The following is a 23,162-nucleotide window of genomic DNA, read 5'->3' as shown; positions in this document are numbered from 1 at the left end:
CACTCCTGTCACAGGTTTAGTGAATGGTGGCATCTAAGTGGCAAGCCTCCTGCACCGCAAGGTTTGTCATCTGCTGGAAATGTGTGATGTGTAAGAATGTGCTGCAGACCGGCGCGGTGGCTCACGCCTGTAATCCCAAAACTCTGGGAGGCCAAGGCAGGAGGATTGCTTGAGCTCAGGAGTTCGAGACCAGCCTGAACAAGAGCGAGACTCCACCTCTGCTAAAAATCAGCCAGGCGTGGTGGCATGCACCTGTAGTCCCAGCTACTCGGGAGGGTGAGGCAGAAGGATCACTTGAACTGAGGAGTTTGAGGTTGCTGTGAGCTAGGCTGACACCACTGTACTCTAGACTGGGTAACAGAGTGAGACTCTGTCACCAAAAAAAAAATATATATATATATATATATATACTTCTTTTTCTCATTATTACTGCTGCTATTGGTACTGCCAGTGGTAGTCATAGTTTTAGCCTGGCCAAAATATCCCAGTCTTCCAGAATAGCAACTTATCTTCTTTCCCTTTTCTCCAAATAGAAAAATCCATAAGGCAAAAAACCACAGAGGCATTTTATAAATGCAACTTGAGAAATCGATCCTTTTTTAAAACTTCCACCAAATTTCAGAAAGCTGTTTATTCTTTTATGCCTCTGTACTAGGTGTCTCTCACCCCCGGGGCGCTGAAGGCAAACTGCCGAAGGAGGTCCACACACGGAGCAGCAGCTGGCTCGAGGACAAAGTCAGCGCTTATTTAAAGTGCGATGTGAGGGGGCAGGGACGACCGACCGCAGTACAGCCCGCCTCACCCTTGGCAGCGTCCCTGTCGCTCCTGGTGACTTGGCGGGGCCTGTTGAGTCTCAGCGGGAGCAGCCACTGTGGCCAGCTAACTCACGGGGCTTCTGTGCCCTGCTCCCAGCCCAGCCTCACGGGAGAGCAGCTGCCGGCAGGGAGTTCGGGGATGTTTTCATGAAAGGAGTTCTGCTCGCCAGAACTGTGCACTGTACAATTCCTTAACACAATGTGCAAAGACCAAACTAAGAGGCTGCCGGAGTGACGTCCACACCAGGGCGGGCAGCCTCTCCAGGCCGAGGCTCTGAGAGTGACCTGTACACAGCTCCTCGAATACAAGGAAACACTCTGAAGGTATCAGAGTGGTTCCAGAATATATTCGTTTTTGTAAAAAAAATTTTAAATGGAATGTTTGCAGCATAATTGAGTTTTCTCTTCTGTGTGACATGCTTTATGAATAAAAACATCAGAACAAAGGGTGTTTAACTCCTAATTAACGCCATTTCCCCTTTTATGAAAAGATGCTCCCTGGATCTGGCTTTTCACTATTGAGTTTTGTTTTTTTTAACTTTCTCGTTAAAACACAAAATTAAAGAAAACTGGACAAATGCCTAAAAGAACCGTCCCATGGCAAGATAGCCGCCATGATTAGTCACTTGAGAGACCGTGATCAGAAACACACTGGGATAGTGCTGGGTGTCCCTGCTGCCGGGCCACAGCCCTCTGGGGACACTGGCGGGGACAGAGGACTGAAGCGGCTCCAGGAGTCTGGTCTACACCCAGGTGCCACCAAGCAGCTGGGGGCTTCCTGGCAAGCCACACCGCTTCTCAGGCCTCCTTTGTTCTCATCTACAGAACGAGAAAATGGGTCTGAGGATCTGGTGTTCCCCGCTGAGCTGTACTTGTTCCCTGATCCTATGTTGCCACCTGGCACCGACTAACTCTGAAAGTGTCCCTTCCTACGAGAGGTTTATCGTCCCTCAACACTCACTTTGACTTGACTAAATATTTTTCTCTCTCTAAAAGCACTGGCCATTTCGAAGGCATGCAATGCATTCGTGTGTGTGGTGACTCATGGCTCCACTAAACAGTAAGGACCTAGGAGGACCCAGAAGGGCTCTGCATGTGGGACAGGCCTTGCATGATGGAGCACTTGGGAGGGAGACATAGTTCTTGTGAAACAGGCCATCAAAGGGAAGAGGCTGCCTGTGCAGCCAGAGTTGTGGTTCTGGAAATAGCCAGTGGCAAATAAGAAAGGGCACGTGGGCAGAGAACACCGGCACCGTGTTGGGGGAGCTGGGAGCCTTTCTCTCCCGCTGTCCTCAACGGCAGGACGTGCTGCCCTCTATTATTACTCAGGCCTCACGTGGACACAGCCTTCGGCACTTTTTAGGGTATTTCCTCACTCAACAGCTCCTATACTCTGAGAATCAACCACATACAGCCCCCTGAGGCAGGTAGGGCAGTACTGTTACTCCTGTTTTACATGTGAGAAAACAGGGGCCCAGAGACATGTGAAATACGGAGTTACTAATGGACACAGCTGGTCTAGAGCCCAGGGCCCTTGTGCCCACTCCGAGTTGACTCCAGAGCAGTACGACATCCTGCCAGAACTAGCTTAGTGGTGCAGTGCTAACTGAAGGATGGGCAAAGTGTGTTCTGGAGGGTTCCATCCTGGAGACGGATCACTCGAGCCATGTGAATGTAGAGCGTGGTGAGCGTGCTGACACCCCACAACCAGCACTCTCAGAGAAGCCCTGTGTGTGGCCCAGGCCAACGAAGGTGCTTCCTGTAGACGTTCTAGAGCAGGCGTCCTCAAACTGCGGCCCGCGGGCCACATGCGGGTGTTTCGCCTGTTTTTTTACTTCAAAATAAGATATGTACAGTGTGCACAGGAACTTGTTCATAGTTTTTTTTAAACTATAGTCTGGCCCTCCAGCCGTCTGAGGGACAGTGAACTGGCCCCGTGTAAAAAGTCTGAGGACCCCTGCTCTACAGTGCCCTAAGGCACTGAATCACTGCGTCCGTGGGGACAATGGGAGCTCTCCAAATGTCTGCCTGTTCTGTTCTACTCTCAGCATAAAACCTAGGGACGGCTTACTCGCGATTTTGGAACAAGAACACACTGAAGTTGATATGCTGTGATACATGGCTAACTTCATCCCCAAAGACTGCGTTTGTTTCACTCAGGCTTTGTCGAGGTGGTGGTCGTGTTGGTGTGTGCCCAGTCACAAGGGCAGAGATGTGGCACGCGCTCCTGCAGGGCCAGGGGAAAGGCCTCACACTGGAGATACCGGAACTCCCCTGGGTGAGGCTGCAGCCCTACCGTCCCTGTCTCTGACAACGGGCCAGGTGCCCCGGGGGCCTGGGGAAACAGGAAGGGGGACAGTGAGTGCCGTGACTGTCACTCCCATCTGACAAGTGTGGCAGTTCGCCCACATGCACCTGTGCACACCCTCCGGCTCCGTGCAATAGGTTGTGACGCCAGGTAAGTGCCACCTAGCTCCACATCCTCTGGCCTATCCAAGCCAGAGCGGCCCCAGCTCTGCCCCGCCCTGCACCTCTGCTCACTTCCTTTCCTCAAGGAAGGGCTGGGCTTTCTACTGCGTGCACTCTGTCTGTCTCAGCTGGTGCGTCCTCTCCCCTCCTCTCCCATGCCTCGCAGCTAAGTGGTAACCTCCCCACAGGGGCAGAGACATTAGGGGTCTTCATCAGTGTCTTACAGAAGTCACTGTCCTTCTCTAACGAGGAATATGTTGCTCTAGCCCTTGTTCCTTGAGGACACCCGTCTTCCTGCCCTGCATGGATGGCTTGCACCTAAGAGCTTTCACCCCTGCAGGACTGCTGACAACCGTTTCAACCATGCAGGTCCCTGTGGTGGCCACAGCTCTGTGTACATGGGGTTACCATGGCAACAGAGACTGCTGAGGATGCCACTGGCCGGGAGTGATCCCTGATTCTGCCAACAGGCCAGGACAGTGTCACCAGAGACCGTGGATGCTCACACAGGACACAGGCAATGAAGAACTGAAAAAGGAAACCCTAAAGAGAGCTTCCTCCGAACTAGGAAAGCTCGTGCTTGGTTTCCATTCCTACTTTATCTGCTTTTGGACAAGAAGCCACTGCACGATCCCCAGTCAGTCCCACCTCCAGGTGCCCCGGGGGCCTGGGGAAACAGGAAGGGGGACAGTGAGTGCTGTGACTGTCACTCCCATCTGACAAGTTTGGCAGTTCGCCCACATGCACCTGTGCACACCCTCCGGCTCAGTGCAATAGGTTGTGACGCCAGGTAAGTGCCACCTAGCTCCACATCCTCCTGCCGTGTTCCCTCAGGGCCTCGTCCCAGCGGGGAACCCCCACACAGCCAGCCACACAGCAGGAGGGGCGGGAGGGTGGGATGGGATCTGGGGCCACCAGCTTGCTGACCTCCAGGCTGAAGCAGCTCTGGCCTCCTGGCCCGTGGCTCCCGGCGTCCCCATCAGCGCGGCGGTGCAGCTCCCTTGTGGCTCGAAGGTGCAAGCTGTCCCGCTCGTGCCCCCGGGCCGGACCGAACTGCCACTCTAGCTGCTCTCTCAGTCTGGACTGTGAGGTGCATGGGAGGGATTTTGTTTTGTTTTGCTTTAATTTTAAATGAGAAACAAAGGACAAAGGGGTGGGGAGGGAGGATAAAGAAACCAAAAATGGGTAAGGGAGACGACTGAGGACTACTAGATGAAGAAAAGCATGACTAGAAACACCAGCTTGAAGACATGGCGTAGGGGAGAGGAGAACAGACCCGGAGCGAGCACGAGCGGAAGGGTGCGTGGACACGTCTGGAAAGCAGACAGAGGGCGGGGTGCGAGACGCTGGTCATGAGGCACATGCAAGAGGGTGCGTGAGTCCAGAACTCAACTGCAAGCACACTACCCGAGAAGGAACAGAAAACAAGGCTCCTCTTTCCTTACTTGTTGGTCGAGCAGCAAAAGCCACAATCCAGCAGCAGCTGGGCCATGCACCCCAGCGAGGCACAGGGGGGCAGTCCTCGGGAGGCCCCCGCTCCGCCGCTCCCTCGGCTCGGGAGGGCGGCGAGAGCGAGCGGTGGCGAGATTCTCCGGGGAAACGTCCTCTGGGAACCGCGCTCTCGCCCCTGCTGGCCTGTCTTCCAGCAGGACGCGCCTGGGCTGCCTAGGGCCGCAGGCCGCACTGTGTCCCTCGGGTACAAACCCAGGTAGGGATGCGCACGCTCTTAGCAAGTCTGCTAATTATCCTGACCGAGGCGCAAGAGTTTGTACTTGGTCTTAAACTCCACATTGCTTCTTCATCGGGCAGCTGGCTGTCTGGGACACCCAGAAAGGGCAAGGCCGGCCGCGTCGGTCCCCACCGCCTCCGTGGCCAGCCTTGGCTGAGAGGGCCCGTGCGCCACAGGCAGCAGCGCAGGGAAAGTAAGAGAGGAAAAAGGAAAAAGAAATAAGGAAATAAAAGACAGCTTGAAAAAAAAAGAAACCCAACCAACAGAAAGGATTTGGTTGGCCCTCGAGGCTTTAGTACAACGCAGGCTGGAAATCATGACCAAGCAGCAGTGAGCAGCACGAGCCCGAGTGCAGCAATGCCAGCCAGGAGCAGGAAGAGCAAGACGGAGCAGGGAGGCGAAGCCAGGAGCCCCCTTACCTGCACGTCTGGGCCCAGCTCCTTCCCCAGGTTCCCGATGGGGGAGTCCCGGGACACGGAGGTCACAGTGGACAGGAAGCTGGAGGACTCCGTGAGGTGGAGCAAGGGGGACAGGCCGTCCCCCAGCTGGTTCACCTGCTCCAGGAAGGCCTGCAGCTCCTTTCTGAAAGCCTTCATCTTCGTGTTGATGGTCCCCAGCAAGTGGGGCTCGGCCTGAGCGCCCTCGCCCTGCACGCCAGGCTCCAGGGTGGCCCCTGTGTCGCAGAGGAAGCTGTCGGTGTCTGTGATGAGCCGCTCCATGGTCCGCTCAAGCCGCTGGGCCTCGTGCCTTATGGTCACCAGGCACTCAGAGTCCTCCCGGGCCTTCAGGAGCTCTGCGGGGCACGGCTCGCTGGCCTCCGACGGCTTCCCACTCCCGAAGCCTGACGTCTTCTCGAAGGTCTCCTCTGAGTCGCTCTCTCCACCTACAGGACCCTCCCGCTTGGGCTGGGGCAGGCGGCCCTCCTCCCCGTCACTCTCCTTCTTGCCCGCATCACTCTCTGCATCGCTGTCCCGGGGGCTCGGGGCGCGCGGCCCCAGGTGCGTGGCCAGGTCGCAGCGCTGGATGTTGGACTGCAGCACCCGGTTCTCGTGCTGCAGCTTCAGCACCTTCCCGCTCAGCTCGCTGATCTGCAGCCTGGCCGACTTCAGCTCCTCCTGCAGGGGCGTGCCGGCCCCGGCCCCGGCCCCGTTACCCTCCCCGAGCCACCCCGGCTCCTGGCGAGGCTCAAACTTGAACTTGCTCAGCTCGTGTGTCAGCTGCCGGTTGTGGTCCTCGATCTCCGACATGGACCTGCGGAGCAGCTCCGCTTCCTCCTCCACAAACTGCAAGTGGCGGCGCAGCTCTGCGGAGGACTCCACAGAGTCGCCGAGGGGTGAGGCAGGGAGGCCGGGCGCGGGGTCCCGGCCCAGCCCCTCCCGCTCGTGCTGGCCTCGCACGTCCTCCATCTCCGCTTTGAGGCCGCGGTTCTCCACCTCCAGCTCCACGATCTTCCGGCCCAAGATGTTGGCCTCCTCCTCCACCAGCTTCAGCCGCAGCTTCAGCTCGGCCTCCCGGGTGCTGGGGGGCCCGCCCGCTTCCCCTGTGGGGAGGGGGCTGTCCACGTCGCCGTAGAGGGACTTGTACTTCTGCAGCTCCTGTTCCAGCTCGTCCTTCTCCCGTCCCAGCTTGGCCATTTTCTTGCGCATCAGGGAGGCTTCCTCTTTGGCAAACTGAAGCTGGCACTTCAGATCGGCACTGTCATCCTGCCAGAGAGAACAGCCCGAGAGAGGGGTTATTTGGAAATACCAAATGTTCGTGTTTTTGACGATTCCCCTCGCACCTCGCCCCCAGTACACACGCAAACACAACACCGATCCTCCCGTCAGTGCCGTTCGGTTACCCGGAGAAAGAGCCGACACAAGCAGAGGTGCAGGAGGGCCTGGGAAAGGCCCGCAGCCCGCTGCTTTGTCACGGAGACAGACGAAACCAAGACACTGGTTGGCAAAAAAAACGTACGCATGAAAACCGCCATACAAGCCGCAAGTGAAGAAGGAGAAAATGCAGTGAACCCTAACACCCGCCGGGAACACAGGAGCCTGGCGGGGCAAGTGGACTCGGGCCACGTCCACCTGGCTGCACTCACTCTCTCCCCCTCCCAAGTGGCCAGCGATCCACAGGTATCACCAGGACGGGGGCCAGGCGACCCCAAGTCAGAGCCCAGCTTTCCCTGACCCGAGAGGGAAATCTGCCGCTCTCCCTCCTGGTCTCCCGGGCCCAAAGTCCCACAAGAATGACATGATGACAAGAAAATGAGGTGAGGAGTGACAAGCAGGAGGGCACTTTGGAAGTCCAGGTGCCTGCTGAGTCGGTCCCCAGCTCTGACAACTGCTGCGAACCCAGACGCCTGTCTACTCGCGCCTTCACCATGCAAGCGCAACCTCGGAGCCTTTGCCTGTGTCCCCTGTCCCTTTGGTTGCGATGGTTATTTTAGTTACTGGGACGCAGCAGCAAATTACACTCAGAGGCCAAGGCCAGGAGTTATGTGTTGGATGGAATCAAGTGTTTCAAAGCCTGAGAAGGGGTCCTCATCGGGACACCAGGGGAATACCAGCGGGTTCTCGGGGGTCCCCCGACACTGACTCGGCTGCTCACAGCCGCACTGCATGGCTGAAGCAAGAAGGCGCTTTTTGGATCAACTGGAAAGTCAAGTCTGCTGTGCCAGTGCTGGTCTCCGTGCTTTGAAGCTATGTGAACTCTCCGCCCGACCTGGCCTCACAGAAGCGTTCTGCCAGCCACGCTCAGGGAATGGGAAAAATGACTACTTCGCTAGTCGCTGCTCTTCGAGGGGCTATCAGAAGTTCCAAAGGCGTCGGCAGAGGTGCCCCATCACGCAGAGGAGCTGCGGGAGGCGGGCCCCGTCGGCCCCAGCTGGCGTGGAGGGACGTCCGTCGAACTGCCCTCCAGGCCTGTCACCGTGCTCTGGAGCAGGTCAACCCTCTGGAAGACAATTAACGCTTTCACGTCAGCGTTTGTGCTCACGATGAGGCTTTTACGCTCAGAGAAGGTGGCTCCTTCTCTGCCATACTCTTGTCGCACACTCACCTTGCAGGAAGACACAGAAATCCCTCCCTTGGTGCCTCCCAACTTTTCACCTCCCACCCTGCCCTGATCCCCTTCCCTCACCACAAAACCCACGGAAGGGGATAAAATGATGTGACAAGAAGACTAATAGGAAGTCCCACAGCCAAGTGTGTAGCAGTGCCACGTGGGAAGCATGTTCTGGCACTATCTATGTGCCCTCAGAGGGACAACATGCCCATTGGCATCTACTTGGCCAAGGTTAAAATGAGTCCTGCTGGACTTGGGGCCAAGCCTGCTGCCTGGAGTCCTGGCTTTGCCCTGACTTTGTCCGGGGACTTGGGCTAATCATAGGTTCACATCCTGGTGAACCTGACTCTTTATGTCTAAAGTAGGATGCTTGCCTACAACAAGGTCATTGTGACGGTCAAATGAAATAATGTACAGCAAAGTGGGTTTTTTTTAAATTATCATAGTCTAGCTTGCTGAAATTAACTTTGTTCTTTTTTTTAATAAACATACTTATTTTATTTTTTTAATTTCAGCATATTATGGGGGTACAAATGTTAAGGTTACGTATATTGCCCACGCCCCACCCTTTGAGTCAGAGCTTCAAGTGTGACCATCCCCCAAACGTTGCACCTATCACTCATCTCCCCCCTCCCACCCTCCCGACACCCGATAAATGTTACTCCTATATGTCCACTGAGGTGTTGATCTGTTAATACCAATTTGCTGGTGAGTACATGTGGTGCTGGTTTTTCCATTCTTGAGATACTTCACTTAGTAGAATGGGTTCCTGCTCTATCCAGGAATATACAAGAGGTGCTATATCACCATTGTTTCTTAAAGCTGCATAGTACTCCATGGTATACATACACCACATTTTATTAATCCACTCATGAATTGATGGGCACTTGGGTTGTTTCCATAGCATTGCAATTGTGAATTGTGCTGCTATAAACATTCCAGTGCAGGTGTTTTTCATAAAGTGACTTTTGATCTTTTAGGTAGATGCCCAGTAGTGGAATTGCTGGATCAAATGGTAGATCTACTTGTATCGCTTTGAGGTATCTCCATATTGCTTTCCACAGAGGTTGAACTAGTTTGCAGTCCCACCAGCAGTGTAGGAGTGTTCCTCTCTCTCCGCATCCACGCCAACATTTATTGTTTGGGGACTTTTTGATAAAGGCCATTCTTACTGGAGATAAGTGATATCTCATTGCAGTTTTGATTTGCATTTCCTTGATGATTAGAGATGTTGAACATTTTTTCATACATTTGTTGGCCATTATTCTGTCTTCTTTTGAAAAATTTCTGTTCATGTCCTTTGCCTACTTTTTGATAGGGTTGTTTGATTTTTCCTTGCTGATTTTCCTGAGTTCTAAATAAATTCTACTTATCAGCCCTTTATCAGATGTGTAGCTTGTGAAAATTTTCTCCCATTCTGTGGGTTGTCTGTTTGCTCTCTTGACAGTTTCTTTGGCTGTACAAAAGCTTTTTAATTTGATCAAGTCCCATTTGTTTATTTTTGTTGCTGCTGTGATTGCCTTTGGGGTCTTCTTCATAAATTCTTTGCCTAGGTCAATGTCTAGAAGAGTATTTCCAATGTTTTCCTCTAGAATTCTAATAGTTTCACACCTAAGGTTCAAGTCTGTTATCCAGTGTGAGTTGATTTTTGTGAGAGGTGAAAGGTGTGGGTCTAACTTTGTTCTTTGTCTGAAACACAATTAATATTGGGAAAAGAGGCTAGTAACTCTGTCTTTATTTTTCCCCTCCTTGTACATTAGGAGAATAATATATGTGTCTTGGTCTTCGAGTTCTAAAAACTTATCACATTAAGGATTTGGTTTGGTTTGGGTTATGCAGACATAAAAAGCACTTCTGTGATAACTCGGAGCAAGGTTATCTGCCCTATTCAACTACTGAGCAAACGCATTATCATTGCTGCTGGGGAAATTTTTTTAAAAGGGCCTATGTAGACTACAAGGGTTATAAAAGATACATCCTGTGTTTAATCCTAATACTAAATGAAAAGCATGCATGTTTATTTTTCCATTCATTCTTTTACATATTTATTGAGTACCTACTATGTACCAGAAATTAGCATGCTACTTTAAACAACCCCAGCTTCTTAGGACTTTGAAAAGTAGAAGAATCAAAAGCACCTCTTCCATTTTTCATTAAATATAAATTTGCAAGAAATCCAAAAACACAAGACAGGTCTTTCTTGTTCCCATGAAGGAATGGAGTTAAAATTAAGCCAAAATACGTATCAGTGGAGACAAAAACGTAAATACTTTGCCAATAAATTCGGTTGGAAGTTAAAAGGTGGAAGACAGGCGATGTCATTAACCCCATCATGATCTTGGGAGCCAGTGTGTACCCACTGTCCCAAATCACCTAAATCACCCCACCTCCGCCTGTGCAGCAGGGAAATCCACGGCAGCAGACATCACGGGAGGGAACATCCTTTGGCTACAGGAAAAACTCGGCCCCACCCTCTATCTACCTCCAGCCTGGACTGGGCCAGACCACAGGGTGGGCAGGGCCACCTGCTGTGACCAGTGTCCTGACCCTACTTCCACGCAGACTTGTGGCCGGTGAGGCCTTCAAGTGGCGGAGGCCAAGCCGGGAGGGGTGCACCAGGTACAGCTACCTGCACAGTTCAGGAAGTCCCATCTCAAACAAGAGTCAGGATCAGGGACTCTTGGGCTGTCTCCCTGAGGGTCTCCCCAAAAGGCTGAACTGAGAAGTTGGGAGAGGTAGGTAGGATCTCTGAGAAGGGTTTTAAAGTGCATCCTCTTATGCCAGTAGGGGATCCCACGGAGCCTGCAAATCACCTTGATTTTAGGAAACCTTCAACTTCACACCGTTCCCCTCCATCCCCTGCACGTCTCACTATAATCCGAACAATTCTCTTCAGTTGCCTCGAACCTAAACCCAGGTCAGCGAAAGCAGCAAGGTTCTATGACATACCCTAACGAGTGTCTGGTTTGTATATTACCTGCGCGTTGATAAAATGTCCAAAAAAGTCTTTTTCCTTAAAGAAAGAAGCTACACCAACACCAAGGATTCTAACACGTGATCAGAGCATGCTGCCGTTTTGCCGTGACACCCACACATGCGCGACAAGGCCCGCCACCACCACGAAAGCAGTTTTGAAACAAAGACAATCCTGAAGCCAGGGCTGTGTGTTCCATGAAGGGGTCAAACTTGCTGGCGAGGAGGCTGGAGCAGGGCCCGCCGCGCCTGCTAGGCCGTGTGTGGGCCAGGCAGCCCCAGGGAAGCTGAGCTTGGCCTGTTCTTGGGGCGCAGGGGCTCGTGGGCTCCTTCCAGTACGATGGGGAATCACAGCCGCAGTGCAGGAGGCTGGACGCTCATCGTATCTCGCAACAGAGACTTTCTAAAACTCTGCCAAGACTCTAGGGGAGAGGTCCAGGCCGAATCCTAAACTCAAGGATGTCAAGCTCGGGTTTGGTGAGCTCACCGGCCCGCGCCAGGAATGCAGCAGGAAAGCAGATCGAGTCACAAGTTCCAGGACGCGATTCCCGGTGCGGACAGAGAGGGCAAGCGTGGCATGGGGGGAGACACGCACGGGGCCCACCACCATCACCAGCAGCAGAAAGGCCTTGTCAAGCGTCAGAAATATATTCTGTCTGTATATATTCTCTGGCTTGCAAGTCTGCCATCTAGCCAGCGGCCCGAACGGCTGTCTGCCCGCGTGCCTACCTTGCGCCAGGGTGCCAGTTTCCTTTGAGTTTTGGTCGCAGACCTGCAGTTCCCAAGGCACTCCAGTCCACCATTCTGCTGAACAGAAACTCCTTTCTCAATAACCCCGCAGGCCAAGGGGGGCGGCCCGACACACCCCAGGTACCGGGACTCACATCCCAGGTACCAGGACTCTGATGCGTGCCCAGGAGCTACGGCTCCTGTCCTTGGCCTGTTTCATCCGCAGGCGAATGCAACTCCAGCTGTTCATTTCACAATGGGGCCGAAATTCCCCTTTTAAGGAAAAGATCTCCCTTGGTCAGGAGCCAGTTAATGAGAAAGGCCCAGCAGGGTGTAAGCGCCCAGCAGTGGTGGCAGACTTTCATTTCCCCGTGATTAGTGGATTCCAAAGTGAGATGTGGGGGGCAGAGGGGATGGAAGAGAAAAGTTAATCTTTGGCATTTCTGCTGCTCACAGGGGCCTGGCCCTCCTGGAATGACATTCTGGGCACCAGTGAGTTTGGAGAATGGAGAAGCCAGATGGGATCCTTAAGAAGAGAGTTCCCAGGCACAGGCTTTGAACTCTTCTGGTTACCCTGACTTCCTGCGTCTCTCTAATTACTACTTGCTCTCAGAGTTCAGTGAGCTGATATCCCAATGACACCTTTGTTCTCCCCAACACCTAATACTAACAGCGATTTTTGTAAAAGGAAGAAAGGAATCCAGTAAAACAACTTTTCAGAAAAGCTAAGAACGTTTTGAAGAACACATACCGTGTACATAGAAAGAGCTAAGCTTTTTGTGACATTTCTCAGCTAGAATATTTTACTTGCAATTAGGACAATTTAAGATATTTTCAGCTTGCACATTAACAAAAAAAAAAAAAAAAGAAAACAACACTCAAAACAATGGCTTATGAACAACTCAACACTTCAGAAGCTATATTATTTTATTTTACTGTGTGCGTGACTTTGAAGGCCATGACATTTTTTACGAGTTAGGATGACTGCCAGGCCCCTGAACGACATCTAATTCTGTTTCACACGTACCGGTTTGTTCTTCTCTTTCCTGAAGAAATCACCAGCTTATCAGTGCAAGAGAGAAACAAAGGAAGGAGCTGTGGGTTTGGAAAGAAATGTTCACCCATGGAGGTTTTGAATGAGTCCAAATGTTTTGGCAGGTAATGTTTCTTTGAATGTTTTAAAGGCAAAGCTAATACGTTTTGAGAAAATTCAAAATGAGATGATTTCCTCTTTAGGAGATATCACATTGGAATGAAAACCTCTGCTTACCTGGTTAAAGGTTTTCTTCTCTTTGTACATTTCCCGACTGCCTCTTCTTTTCAGGGAACTCTGAAATAGATCCAAGTGATATTCTGTTACCAAGGGGGTCACACGTGACAGCCACCACAGGTGGACATCGTCCCCACTAGCGGGAACACATGCAAGTGACAAAGGATGCTTTCCGCTAGAATCAGGGAACAACTTAGAGTCAACATTTACATGCAGTTGAGTAAGTCTGTTGAGACGTTTGAATCCTAATTATTGCATTTGGGGTATTCCTCACTCATTCAGTTTAATGACAAAGCAGGTGGCTGAATAATTTGTACCAGTGCTGAGAAGGCAAGAAGAGGAGAAAGGTAGCAAGTTTTGGAAACAGATATGTAATATTTCTGGAGCTGGTTTATCTTCCAAATTATGTTTTGTTGGAGCTAATATCAAAATTAATTATTCCTTCCTTCGTGGCCAGATAAAAAGTGATAAGGAGAGAAGAACAGCCCTTGTTTATGGGGAAAACTGAATCTAGGTTGCAGAATTCTGGAAAAATCCACGGCCATTCATGATTAAAACTCCATCTTAAAGATCTCACAGAGTTTATAATCTATTCTCACGTGAAGTGGCCTATAGCAGGGGGGTCCCCGCCTAGTTTTACATTACAGGTGCACCGTTGGCTGGTCTGGGCAAGACATTGCAAATGTGTCTGAAATACAAGCATGAGCACCAATAAAAGGGCCAGGATGTCTGCAACAGACTAGCCGGGAGCCAGGACAGTGCCTGCTAAGGCGAAGTGTGAAGACAGAAAGAAATGACCAGAAGATGAGTGAGAAGCATCCTAGAGGAATATGAAGGGATTTGGAGCCTCTTAGTCTGAAAAGATTAAGTTAATCCTGAGGCAAGCTGGAGGTAAGCGGGGAGGAACGGGAAGCTCTGTTGGCCCCACTCAGACCTTGGCGGGGCAGGAGGTTCTGCAGAAGTTGCGGCCCCACCCTGTCCTCCGGACCTCCCCGTGGGGTGGGCTCGCAGCCCTGACTCTCGGCTGGATTCCCGTGCTGCCACCGTATAGGAGCAGTGTGGAAAAGAGGCTCTGGTGCAAGTCACTTATATCACAGTTAGAATTTAAGTGCAGTGACTCAGTACCGTTCACATCTTAAGAGTCTCACTCTTGGAATGCCAGGCCTCGGAATTTACCGGAGGAATTCTAGGTTAAGAAACAATTAAAATTGTAGCTGCCCCTCAGCCTCTAGGAGGCTGGAGACCTGCTAGCAAAGGGTGCGGGAGCCCCAGCCGCAGAAGCGGCCTGATTTCCTTTAGTCTCTTTGGCAAAGGGAGTCAAACGCAGACAGACCCGGTCTGCTCGGGCAGGTAAAGCGAAGCCTGGCGCGAGGGCGGCTCGAGCTCTGCACCAGCACCTAGCCCGTGTTCACCTCACGCTCCAGTTAGGGAGTGCCTTTTACTTGAATGAGCTGAGCGAGGTGAACACTGCTAGTGATTCGCCATGGAGAAGAGTCACAAAAAGCAGCTGGGACGGGCCGCTCCCAGCGTCACCGAGCACAGAGGCTGCGCGTGCGGAGAGAGAGCTACGCATGCAGACCTGAAGGAAAGCCACAAGTGGAGACAAGCTCTTAAAGTCTATGCGGGACCACGGGCTGCTGCGCGTGACGCTGGAGGCGGAGCACAATCTGGGTGGGGAGCGGGTGCAGACAGAGGCCTCAGCCTGCCTCCTGCGCCTTCTCCCCGTGCTGATGGGCTGTCACTGCAGCCCCCGCCCGTGACCCTCCAGCAAATCACGCCCAGGCAGGGAGCCGTGGAACCCGGCACAGACCCCATTCACGATGGCAACTAGAACGCAAGATGCTGCGAGGATTAAAGTTAACGGGAAATTTGCAGGACCTGCACGGGGAAAACCACGACTGTGGGGAGCGACAGCAAGTCATGCCTGACGCTGCTGATGGGCAGCTTGGTTTATGCAGACGTCCCTCACGTTTCTCCCAAACCATCTTGCAAGCATGGTGCCATTTTAACCCAATTCCCCTCTCTCACATATATACGTACATACTATATAACACATATAAAAATATACACACACTTTTAGTGTTTGTAAGGGTGATAAGAGGATGGAAGAATTTGACAAAGTGAAAAATTTGCCAGGCCAAGTGGCGTGTGCCTATAGTCCCAGTTACTGGGGAGGCTGAGGTGGGGGGATCACGTAAGCCCAGGAATTCGAGTCCAGCCTGGCAACGTAGCAAGGCCTCTTCTCAAAAACCATATATATGTAGTCATCAAGAACAGGAGTTGGCAAACTATGGCCCTCAGGACAAATCAACCCATGGTCTGTTTTGCAAACAAGGCTTAATTAGAACACAGCCCCATTTACTATTGTCCCTGGCTGCTTTGCACTGCAGGGGCAGCGCTGAACACCAGTGACAGCCAAACAAACATAAGAGTAATATCTTGAAAGCAATAGAAAAATCATCTTAATAAGAAAATAAATAAATGGCCAATAAATACAATTACTAATATTTATTAAAACAAGACATCATTTTTGTTTCACTTAGAGATTTACAGACTCAAACAAAAGCAGGGCACACAGTGTTGGCAAGAGCTGGGGAGGCAGGCACTTCCAGGCTGACGAACGGGTGTGGCACGCCACATGGCATTTGGGGGTGACTCTGCCGCACACAGGCCTGGTCCTGAGGCAGTAATACCACCTCTGGAACGCACCCTAAGGACAAACGCAGACATGTGTGCCAAGACTTATGGTCATGCTCATCACAGCACTTTTTATAATAGTACTTGAGTACTATTACAACAGTTTTTCCCTTTTTTTATAGTGTATGTTTAAGGTGTACAACATGATGTTTTGATGTACTTATCTTGATATGCATATACACAATGGAGTGATTACTATAGCTAAGCAAATTAACATACTCACATAGTTATCTTTTTTTGTGTGTGGTTAAGAGTCCCTAAAATCCACTCCCTTGACAAATTACCACTATACTATATTATTAATTATAGTCCTCACATTGTACACTAGATCTCAAGATACAACAATGGTTTTGAACAATATTTAAAGATACAGGAAATGCTCACAATACATTAAAAGGAAAATGCATGTTACAAACAGCACATATTTTGTGATCTCAAGATGGTTAAAATATAAATGTATTATATGTATTATATATGTATTATATGTGTATTATATATGTATTATACCTATTATAATGTATTATATGATATACATATATAGTTACAGTGATATCATTTGAATGTCTGTCCCCTCCAAATCTCATGTTGAAATCTGGTCCCCAATGTTGGAGGTGGGGACAGGTGGGAGGTGTTTAGGTCATGGGGCAGATCCCTCATGAATGGCTTGGTGCCTTCCCATGGTAATGACTTAGTCCTCAATTCATTAGTTCACCAAGAGCTGGTTGTTGAAAGGAGCCTGGCACCACCTCCTTCTCTCTCTGTTCCTCTCTCCCCATGGGATACTCCTGCTCCCCCTTCTCCTTCTGCCTTGACTGGAAGCTCCCTGGAGGCCTCACCAGAAGCAGATGCTGGTGCCATGCTTCTTGTACAGCCTGCAGAACCGCGAGCTAAATAAACCTCTTTTGTTTAAAATTACCAAGCCTCAGGTATTTCTTCAGAGCAACACAAAACAGACTAACACAGTTAGGAAAGTGGACTAGAGGGGCAGACACCAAAATGTTAAATAGTTATCATCTTCAGGTGATAGAATAATATGTGATTTTAGTGTTCTTTTTTTGTGGCTTTTCAGTCCCTAAATTATCTACAGTGAGTACTATTTCATTTAAAATGAAAAAAATAAAATAAAAGCCAGGAAATTAAAACTTGTATTTTAAAGATGTTGGAGAAAAGAGATCACCAATCTCCCATATAGGATTGCAATGGCAATTCACTGAAAGTTATTCACTAATTTCTTGGTCCTTCAAATATAACCCGTATGTATAAAGTGGGTTAAAAAGGCCAGGAAGCCCCCTGAGGGTTGGGGAAACTGGCCAGGTACCCCACTGCACTAAAGGTCTCCAGGCATATGGTCCCCTGGCCAAGCACCAAGCAATCTTGAGAACAGCCACCGCCCTTGAGCACAGGCTACGTAGTCTCCTCCCTGGCCTCCTGCCAGAGCCCTGTCCAGTGCAGAGTGCTGGGTGCCAAGAGATCCTGGGTGAAGGGACCTGGGGGAGACAACTTGTGTGAGCATTATTCATGCCCTGCTTATTCCTCTGGATGACTCCGAGATCCAGCGGAGAGTCTCTTCCAAGGAACAATGAAGGGTCAACGCAGGTGATCAAATAAGCTGAACCCAGAATGCAGCTTTGCCTGGTGATTAATTCTAGTCTGATCAACTGCCAGCAAATCAACCCCACATTCCTACTGAAAGAAAAAAATTAAGTTTGTGAATCCAAATAGAGTCCATCTAAGGCTGATGCATTTGCTGAGTACTGAATATAATGAAATAAAATATGAAGATAGACAACTTATACTTCCATGTCAATTCTTAATGCTTCCTATTTTAAGTTAGCCAATTCCTTCCAAGTAATTTCAGAAAAACTGACAAGCTCTCAATTGCTTAAGTGTCTCAGAGACAGACTTTGGAAGTCTAGTTTTTTTTTTAATCTAATTTAGATTGGTAATAAAAGAAGGCAAATAAAAATTAGGACACTGTAAATCATAGTCAGTATGGGAAAGAGAACATAGATATAAGCTGGTAATTTGCAGAATTCTTTTATTTTTATTGCCTCATATTATAGGGGTACAAATATTGTTGGGTTACGTATCTTGCCCCTGCCCCCCTGCCCCACCCTGCTATGCCAGAGCTTCAAGCGTGCCCAGCCTCCAGCTGGTGCGCACCGCACCCACGGTGTAAGTGCATACCCTTCCCTCCTCCCCCCTTCCACCTGCCCACCTCCTGGTAAGAGATTTTTTTTTAAGACACTTTGGTTACAATGTATATCTTTGCCTCTCCCTAAAAAGGGATAGAGGTAATCCCTTTCCCCCCACAATGCTTGCCACTTCCTTAAGATGTTGGTTTCCCCCTCAAATCCTGTTGAACACTACCATTTTTTGAGCGCCATAGTTTTAGTCTGTCAGTACCAATTTGATGGCGAGTAGATGTCTAACCCATTTTCCAGGTCTTGTGTCGTCTCGCTTTGTATTATGGGCTTAAGCTTAATCCAGGATAGCATAAACGGTGCTAGCTCACTGTCGTTTCTTAGGATTGAGTAACATTCCATTGTGAGCATATACCACATTTTAGTTATCCACTCATGAATTGATGGGCACTTGGGGAGTTTCCATGACCGTGCGATAGTGAATTGTGCTGCCATAAACATTCGGGTGCAGATGTCTTTATAATAGGGTGATTTACATTCTTTTGGGTAGATGCCCAACAATGCTATTGCTGTGTCGAATGGTATTTCTATTTCTAGCTGTTTGAGGTATCTCCAAATTCTTTTCCACAGAGGTGGCACTAATTTGCAGTCCCACCAACAGTATAAGAGTGTTCCTGTCTCTCCGCATCCTCGCCAGCATTTGTTGTTTTGGGATTTCTTGATACAGGCCATTCTCACTGGGGTTAGGTGGTATCTCATTGTGATTTTGATTTGCATTTCTCTAACGATTAGAGATGTTGAACATTTTTTTATATGTTTGCAGGCCATTATTCTGTCTTCTTTGGAGAAGTTTCTGTTCATTTCCGTTGCCCATTTCTTGATTGGATTGATTTTTTCTTGTTTATTCTTTTAAGTTCTAGATAGATTCTTGTTATTAGACCTTTATCTGATGTGTAGAGAGCAAATATTTTCTCCCACTCTGTGGGTTGTCTATTTGCTCTAATGATCGTTTCCTTGGCAGTGCAGAAAATTTTTAATTTGATCAGATCCCATTTGTTTATTTTTAATGCTGCAGTGATTGCCTTGGGGGGGTCCTCCTCATAAATTCTTTGCCTAGACCAATATCTGATAGGGTTTTCCCAACACACTCTTCTAGGATTCTAAAAGTTTCATGCCTTAGGTTTAGGTCTGTTATCCATCTTGAGTGAATTTTTGTGAGACATGAGAAGTTGGGATCCTGATTCACTCTTCTGCATGTTGCTAGCCAGTTTTCCCAGCACCATTTATTGAAGAGAGAATCTTTTCCCCATAGCATATTTTTGTCTGCTTTATCGAAGATTAGGTTACTGTATACATAAGGTTTGATCTCTGGAATCTCAGATCTATTCCAGATATCGATGTTTCTGTTCTTGTGCCAGTCCCAGGCTGATTTAACTGTTATTGCTTTATAGTACAACTTGAAGTCAGGAAAACTGATGCCTCCCAGTTTGTTCTTTTTACTTAAGATTGCTTTGGCTGTTCGAGGTTTTCTCTGGTTCCAAACAAAGCGAAGAATTATTTTTTCTAGATCTGTAAAGAATGCTGGTGGTATTTTGATGGGGATTGCATTGATTCTGTAGATCACCTTAGGTAATATTGACATTTTAACAATATTGATCCTACCAAGCCATGAACATGGTAGATTTTTTCATCTGTTTAAATCACCTGCGATTTCTTTTTATAGTGTTTTGTAGTTCTCCTTGTATACATCTTTTGTATCTCTCATTAAGTATACTCCTAGGTATTTAATTTTCTTTAGGGCTATAGTAAAGGGTATTGCATTTTTGATTTCAGTTTCTGCTTGATGGTTCTTGGCATATACCAATGCTTCTGATTTGTGTATATTGATTTTATACCCTGAAACTTTACCAAATTCATTTATCAAATCTAGGAGTCTCTTAGATGAGTCCATGAGGTTTTCTAGATATAATATCATGTCATCGGCAAAGAGTAAGAGTTTGATCTCATCTGCTCCGACTTGGATACCCTTAATGCCCCTCTCAAGCCTGATTGCTATAGCTAGGACTTCAAGCACTATGTTGAATAGGAGGGGAGAAAGTGGGCATCCTTGTCTAGGTCCGGTTCGAAGAGGGAATGATTTCAATTTTTCTCCATTTAGAATGATGTAAGCCATTGGTTTGTCATAAATGGATTTGACAAATTTAAGGTATGGGCCATCTATGCCTATTTTGTTAAAAGTTTTTATCATAAAGGTATGTTGGACTTTGTCAAATGCTTTATCTGCATTTATTGACAGAATCATATGGTCTTTGTTCTTGACTTATTTATAAAGTGAATTGTATTTATAGCCTTGCATATGTTGAACCAGCCTTGCATGCTAGGGATAAATCACACTTGGTCATGGTAAATTATTTTTTTGATGTGCTGCTGAATCCTATTTGCTAAAATTTTGTTTAGGATTTCTGCATCTATATTCATGAGGGATATTGGTCTGTAATTTTCTAATTTTCTTTTTTTGTTGCATCCTTTCCTGGCTTTGGTATCAAGGTGATATTGGCTTCATAGAATGAGCTAGGAAGAATACCATCCTCAATGGTGTGGAATAGTTTCTGTAGTATAGGTATGAGTTCATCTTTGAATGTTTGGTAGAACTCTGAAGTGTAGCGATCTGGCCCGGGACTTTTCCACTTGGGGAGGTTTTTAATTACTGCTTCAATTTCTGAGCTTGAGATTGGTTTGTTCAGGAATTCTGATACCTTCTGGGTGAACTTAGGGAGGTTGTATGAATCCAAGAATTTGTCCATTTCATCGTCTTCATTCTGTAGTTTTTGGCCATATAGTTTTTTGTAATAGTCAAATATAATGTTTTGTATTTCTGTGGTATCTGTTGTGATCTCTCCTTTTTCATTTCTTATTGAGTTTATTAGAGTCCTTTCCCTTTGAATCCTTGTCAATCTAGCAAGAGGGCCATCAGTTTTGTTTATCTTTTCAAAAAACCAGCTTCTGTTTTTGTTGATCTTCCATATAGTTCTCTTGTTCTCCATTTCATTTAGTTGAGTTTTGATCTTAGATATTTTTTTTTTTCTGCTAGGATTGGAATTGGTTTGCTCTTCTTTTTCCAATTCCTTGAATCTATTCATTAGGTTGTCAGTGTCTAATCTTTCTGGTTTGGGGATGTGAGTGTTTATTGCTATTAGTTTTCCTCTCAGATATGCTTTTGCTGTATCACATAGGTTTTGATAAGATGTGGCTCCATTGTCATTTTGTTCGAAGAAGTTCTTGATTTCCCTCTGAATTTCTTCCTTAACCCAATAGTTATTCAACAGTAGATTATTTAGTTTCCATGACTTAGTGATGTGGTGTGTGTTTCTGTTAGAATTGAACTCTAATTTTATACCACTATGGTCAGAGAAGACACAGGGTATTATTTTTATTTTCTTGAATTTTTTGAGATCTGCTTTGCAGCCTAGTATGTGATCAATTTTGGAGAAGGATCCATAGGCTGCTGAGAAGAATGTAAATTCAACTTTATTTGGGTGAAATGTTCTGTATAGATCTATTGGACATTTTTGCTCAATAGCTTTGTTTAGGATCCTTATTTCTTTACTTAATTTCTGTTTGGAGGATCTATCCAGTTCATTTAGTGGTGTATTGAAGTCCCCTGCTACTATGGCAGTATTGTTTAAAGTGGTTTTTAGCTCAAAGTTTGCTTTATGTATTTGGGTACTCCTGCATTGGGAGCATAAATATTAAGAATCATTAGACCTTCTTGTTGGATCTTCCCTTTTACCATTATAAAGTGGCTGTCTTTATCTTTTTTTATTTTTGCTAATTTAAATCTAATGTTGTCTGTGAATAATATAGCAACCTCTGCTTTCTTTTGACTTCTGTTTGCCTGGATGATAGTTTTCCATCCCTTGATCTTCAGTCGGGAGGCATCTTTATGGTTTAGGTGTGTTTCCTGTAGATAGCAAATACTAGGCTTGTGAAATTTTATCCACTCTGCCAGCCTATGTCTCTTCAGAGGACAGTCTAAATCATTTATGTTTACTGAGAGGATTGAAATTGGAGGAAGATTTCCATTCATATTGGTGGGTGAAGTCCTATTGCTTTGTCTTAGACCTTGAGCCATCATGGAGTTTGAGATCTAGACTTTAATTCTTTGAGGATTTTATTTTGAGGAGTGTCTATTGCCCTGTTCACTGTGGAAGGCAGGTCTGAGAATTTCCTGTAGTGCTGGTCTGGTCTTTGCATATTCCTTCAGCAATTGTTTGTCTGAGAAGGATTTTATTTCACCCTCATAGATGCAACTTAATTTTGCCAGATAAAGAATTCTAGGTTGGACTTTGTTCTGTTTTAGAAGATTAAGGATAGGCACCCACTCCCTCCTGGCTTGTAAGGTTTCAGATGAAGTCTGTGGTTAGTCTGATAGGCTTTCCTTTATAGGTTATTTGTTGTTTATGCCTTGCTGTACAGAGTATTGCTTCTTTCACATTTACTTTGGTCAGCTTAAGAACCACATGACGAGGTGATCGCCTATTCACGTTGTGTCTCCCAGGAGTTCTGTGCGCTTCTTGAATTTGTATATCCAGATTTCTAGCTAGGCCTGGCATATTTTCCTCCAGGATGCCATAAAATAAGTTTTCTAACCCTTGTGAATGTTCCTCTTCCCCCCTTTTGGAATATCAATCAATCTGAGATTCGACTTTTTTACATAATCTCTTACTTCCTGTAAGCTTTGATCTTGTCTCTTGTTTCTGTACACCCTTTCTTTCTCTGATTTGTTTAGCGTGTAGGTATAATCTTCAAGCTCTGAGATTCTTTCCTCAGCATGATCTATCCTGTTTTTAAGGCTTTCCGCTGTATTACGGAGTTCCTTGAATGTTTCCTTCATTGCCAGTATTTCTGCTTGATTTCTCTGAATTACTTCTATATCTTTGGAGAATTTTTCATCCATTTCCTGGATTGTTCTTGTGGTTTCTCTATGTTGGGATTCTATTTTCTCTTCAATTCCGTTGAGCTTTCTAACAATCCATATTCAGAATTCTTCCTCTGTTAGTTTAATCATATCATGTAAGTTGGTGTCAGTTGGTGGAGAATGAATATTTTCTTTTGGAAGTGACTTTTCTCTCTGATTTTTCATGATTCTTGATGTTTTTCGCTGGTTCTTCCTCATCTGGATACTTTGTTGAGGACCAGAGGTGCTGGAACTCGATTATGAGCTGTGTTCTTGGGTTCCAAAGAAATGATCCTTGGAAGAGCTGGGGAGGATGTGTTCTGGTCCTGTG

The 23,162-nt window shown here is 47.5% G+C and overlaps 1 protein-coding gene across 8 annotated transcripts in view; it reads right to left on the bottom strand.

Moving 5' to 3' along the window:
- Positions 1 to 23,162, bottom strand: part of MTCL1 (microtubule crosslinking factor 1) — a 132,295-nt gene that overhangs the window by 46,677 nt on the left and 62,456 nt on the right. For 4 of the 8 annotated variants that reach the window (XM_012746143.3, XM_075993675.1, XM_012746141.3 and 1 more), the window contains exons 4-6: positions 13,034 to 13,093; positions 5,433 to 6,716; positions 4,212 to 4,367 (exon numbers count right to left, since the gene is read on the bottom strand). In XM_012746143.3, coding sequence (XP_012601597.2) covers positions 4,212 to 4,367; positions 5,433 to 6,716; positions 13,034 to 13,093 — 1,500 coding nt within the window. Of the gene's footprint in view, positions 1 to 4,211; positions 4,404 to 5,432; positions 6,717 to 13,033; positions 13,094 to 23,162 lie in introns of all 8 variants that reach the window. The other 4 variants (XM_075993674.1, XM_075993676.1, XM_075993679.1 and 1 more) reach the window with 2 other exon arrangements.

The sequence above is a fragment of the Microcebus murinus genome, chromosome 17 (assembly GCF_040939455.1).
Source record: "Microcebus murinus isolate Inina chromosome 17, M.murinus_Inina_mat1.0, whole genome shotgun sequence".
NCBI lineage: Eukaryota > Metazoa > Chordata > Mammalia > Primates > Cheirogaleidae > Microcebus > Microcebus murinus.
Note: the sequence above shows the minus strand (reverse complement) of the source record. Positions and strands in the feature narration are given on the sequence as shown.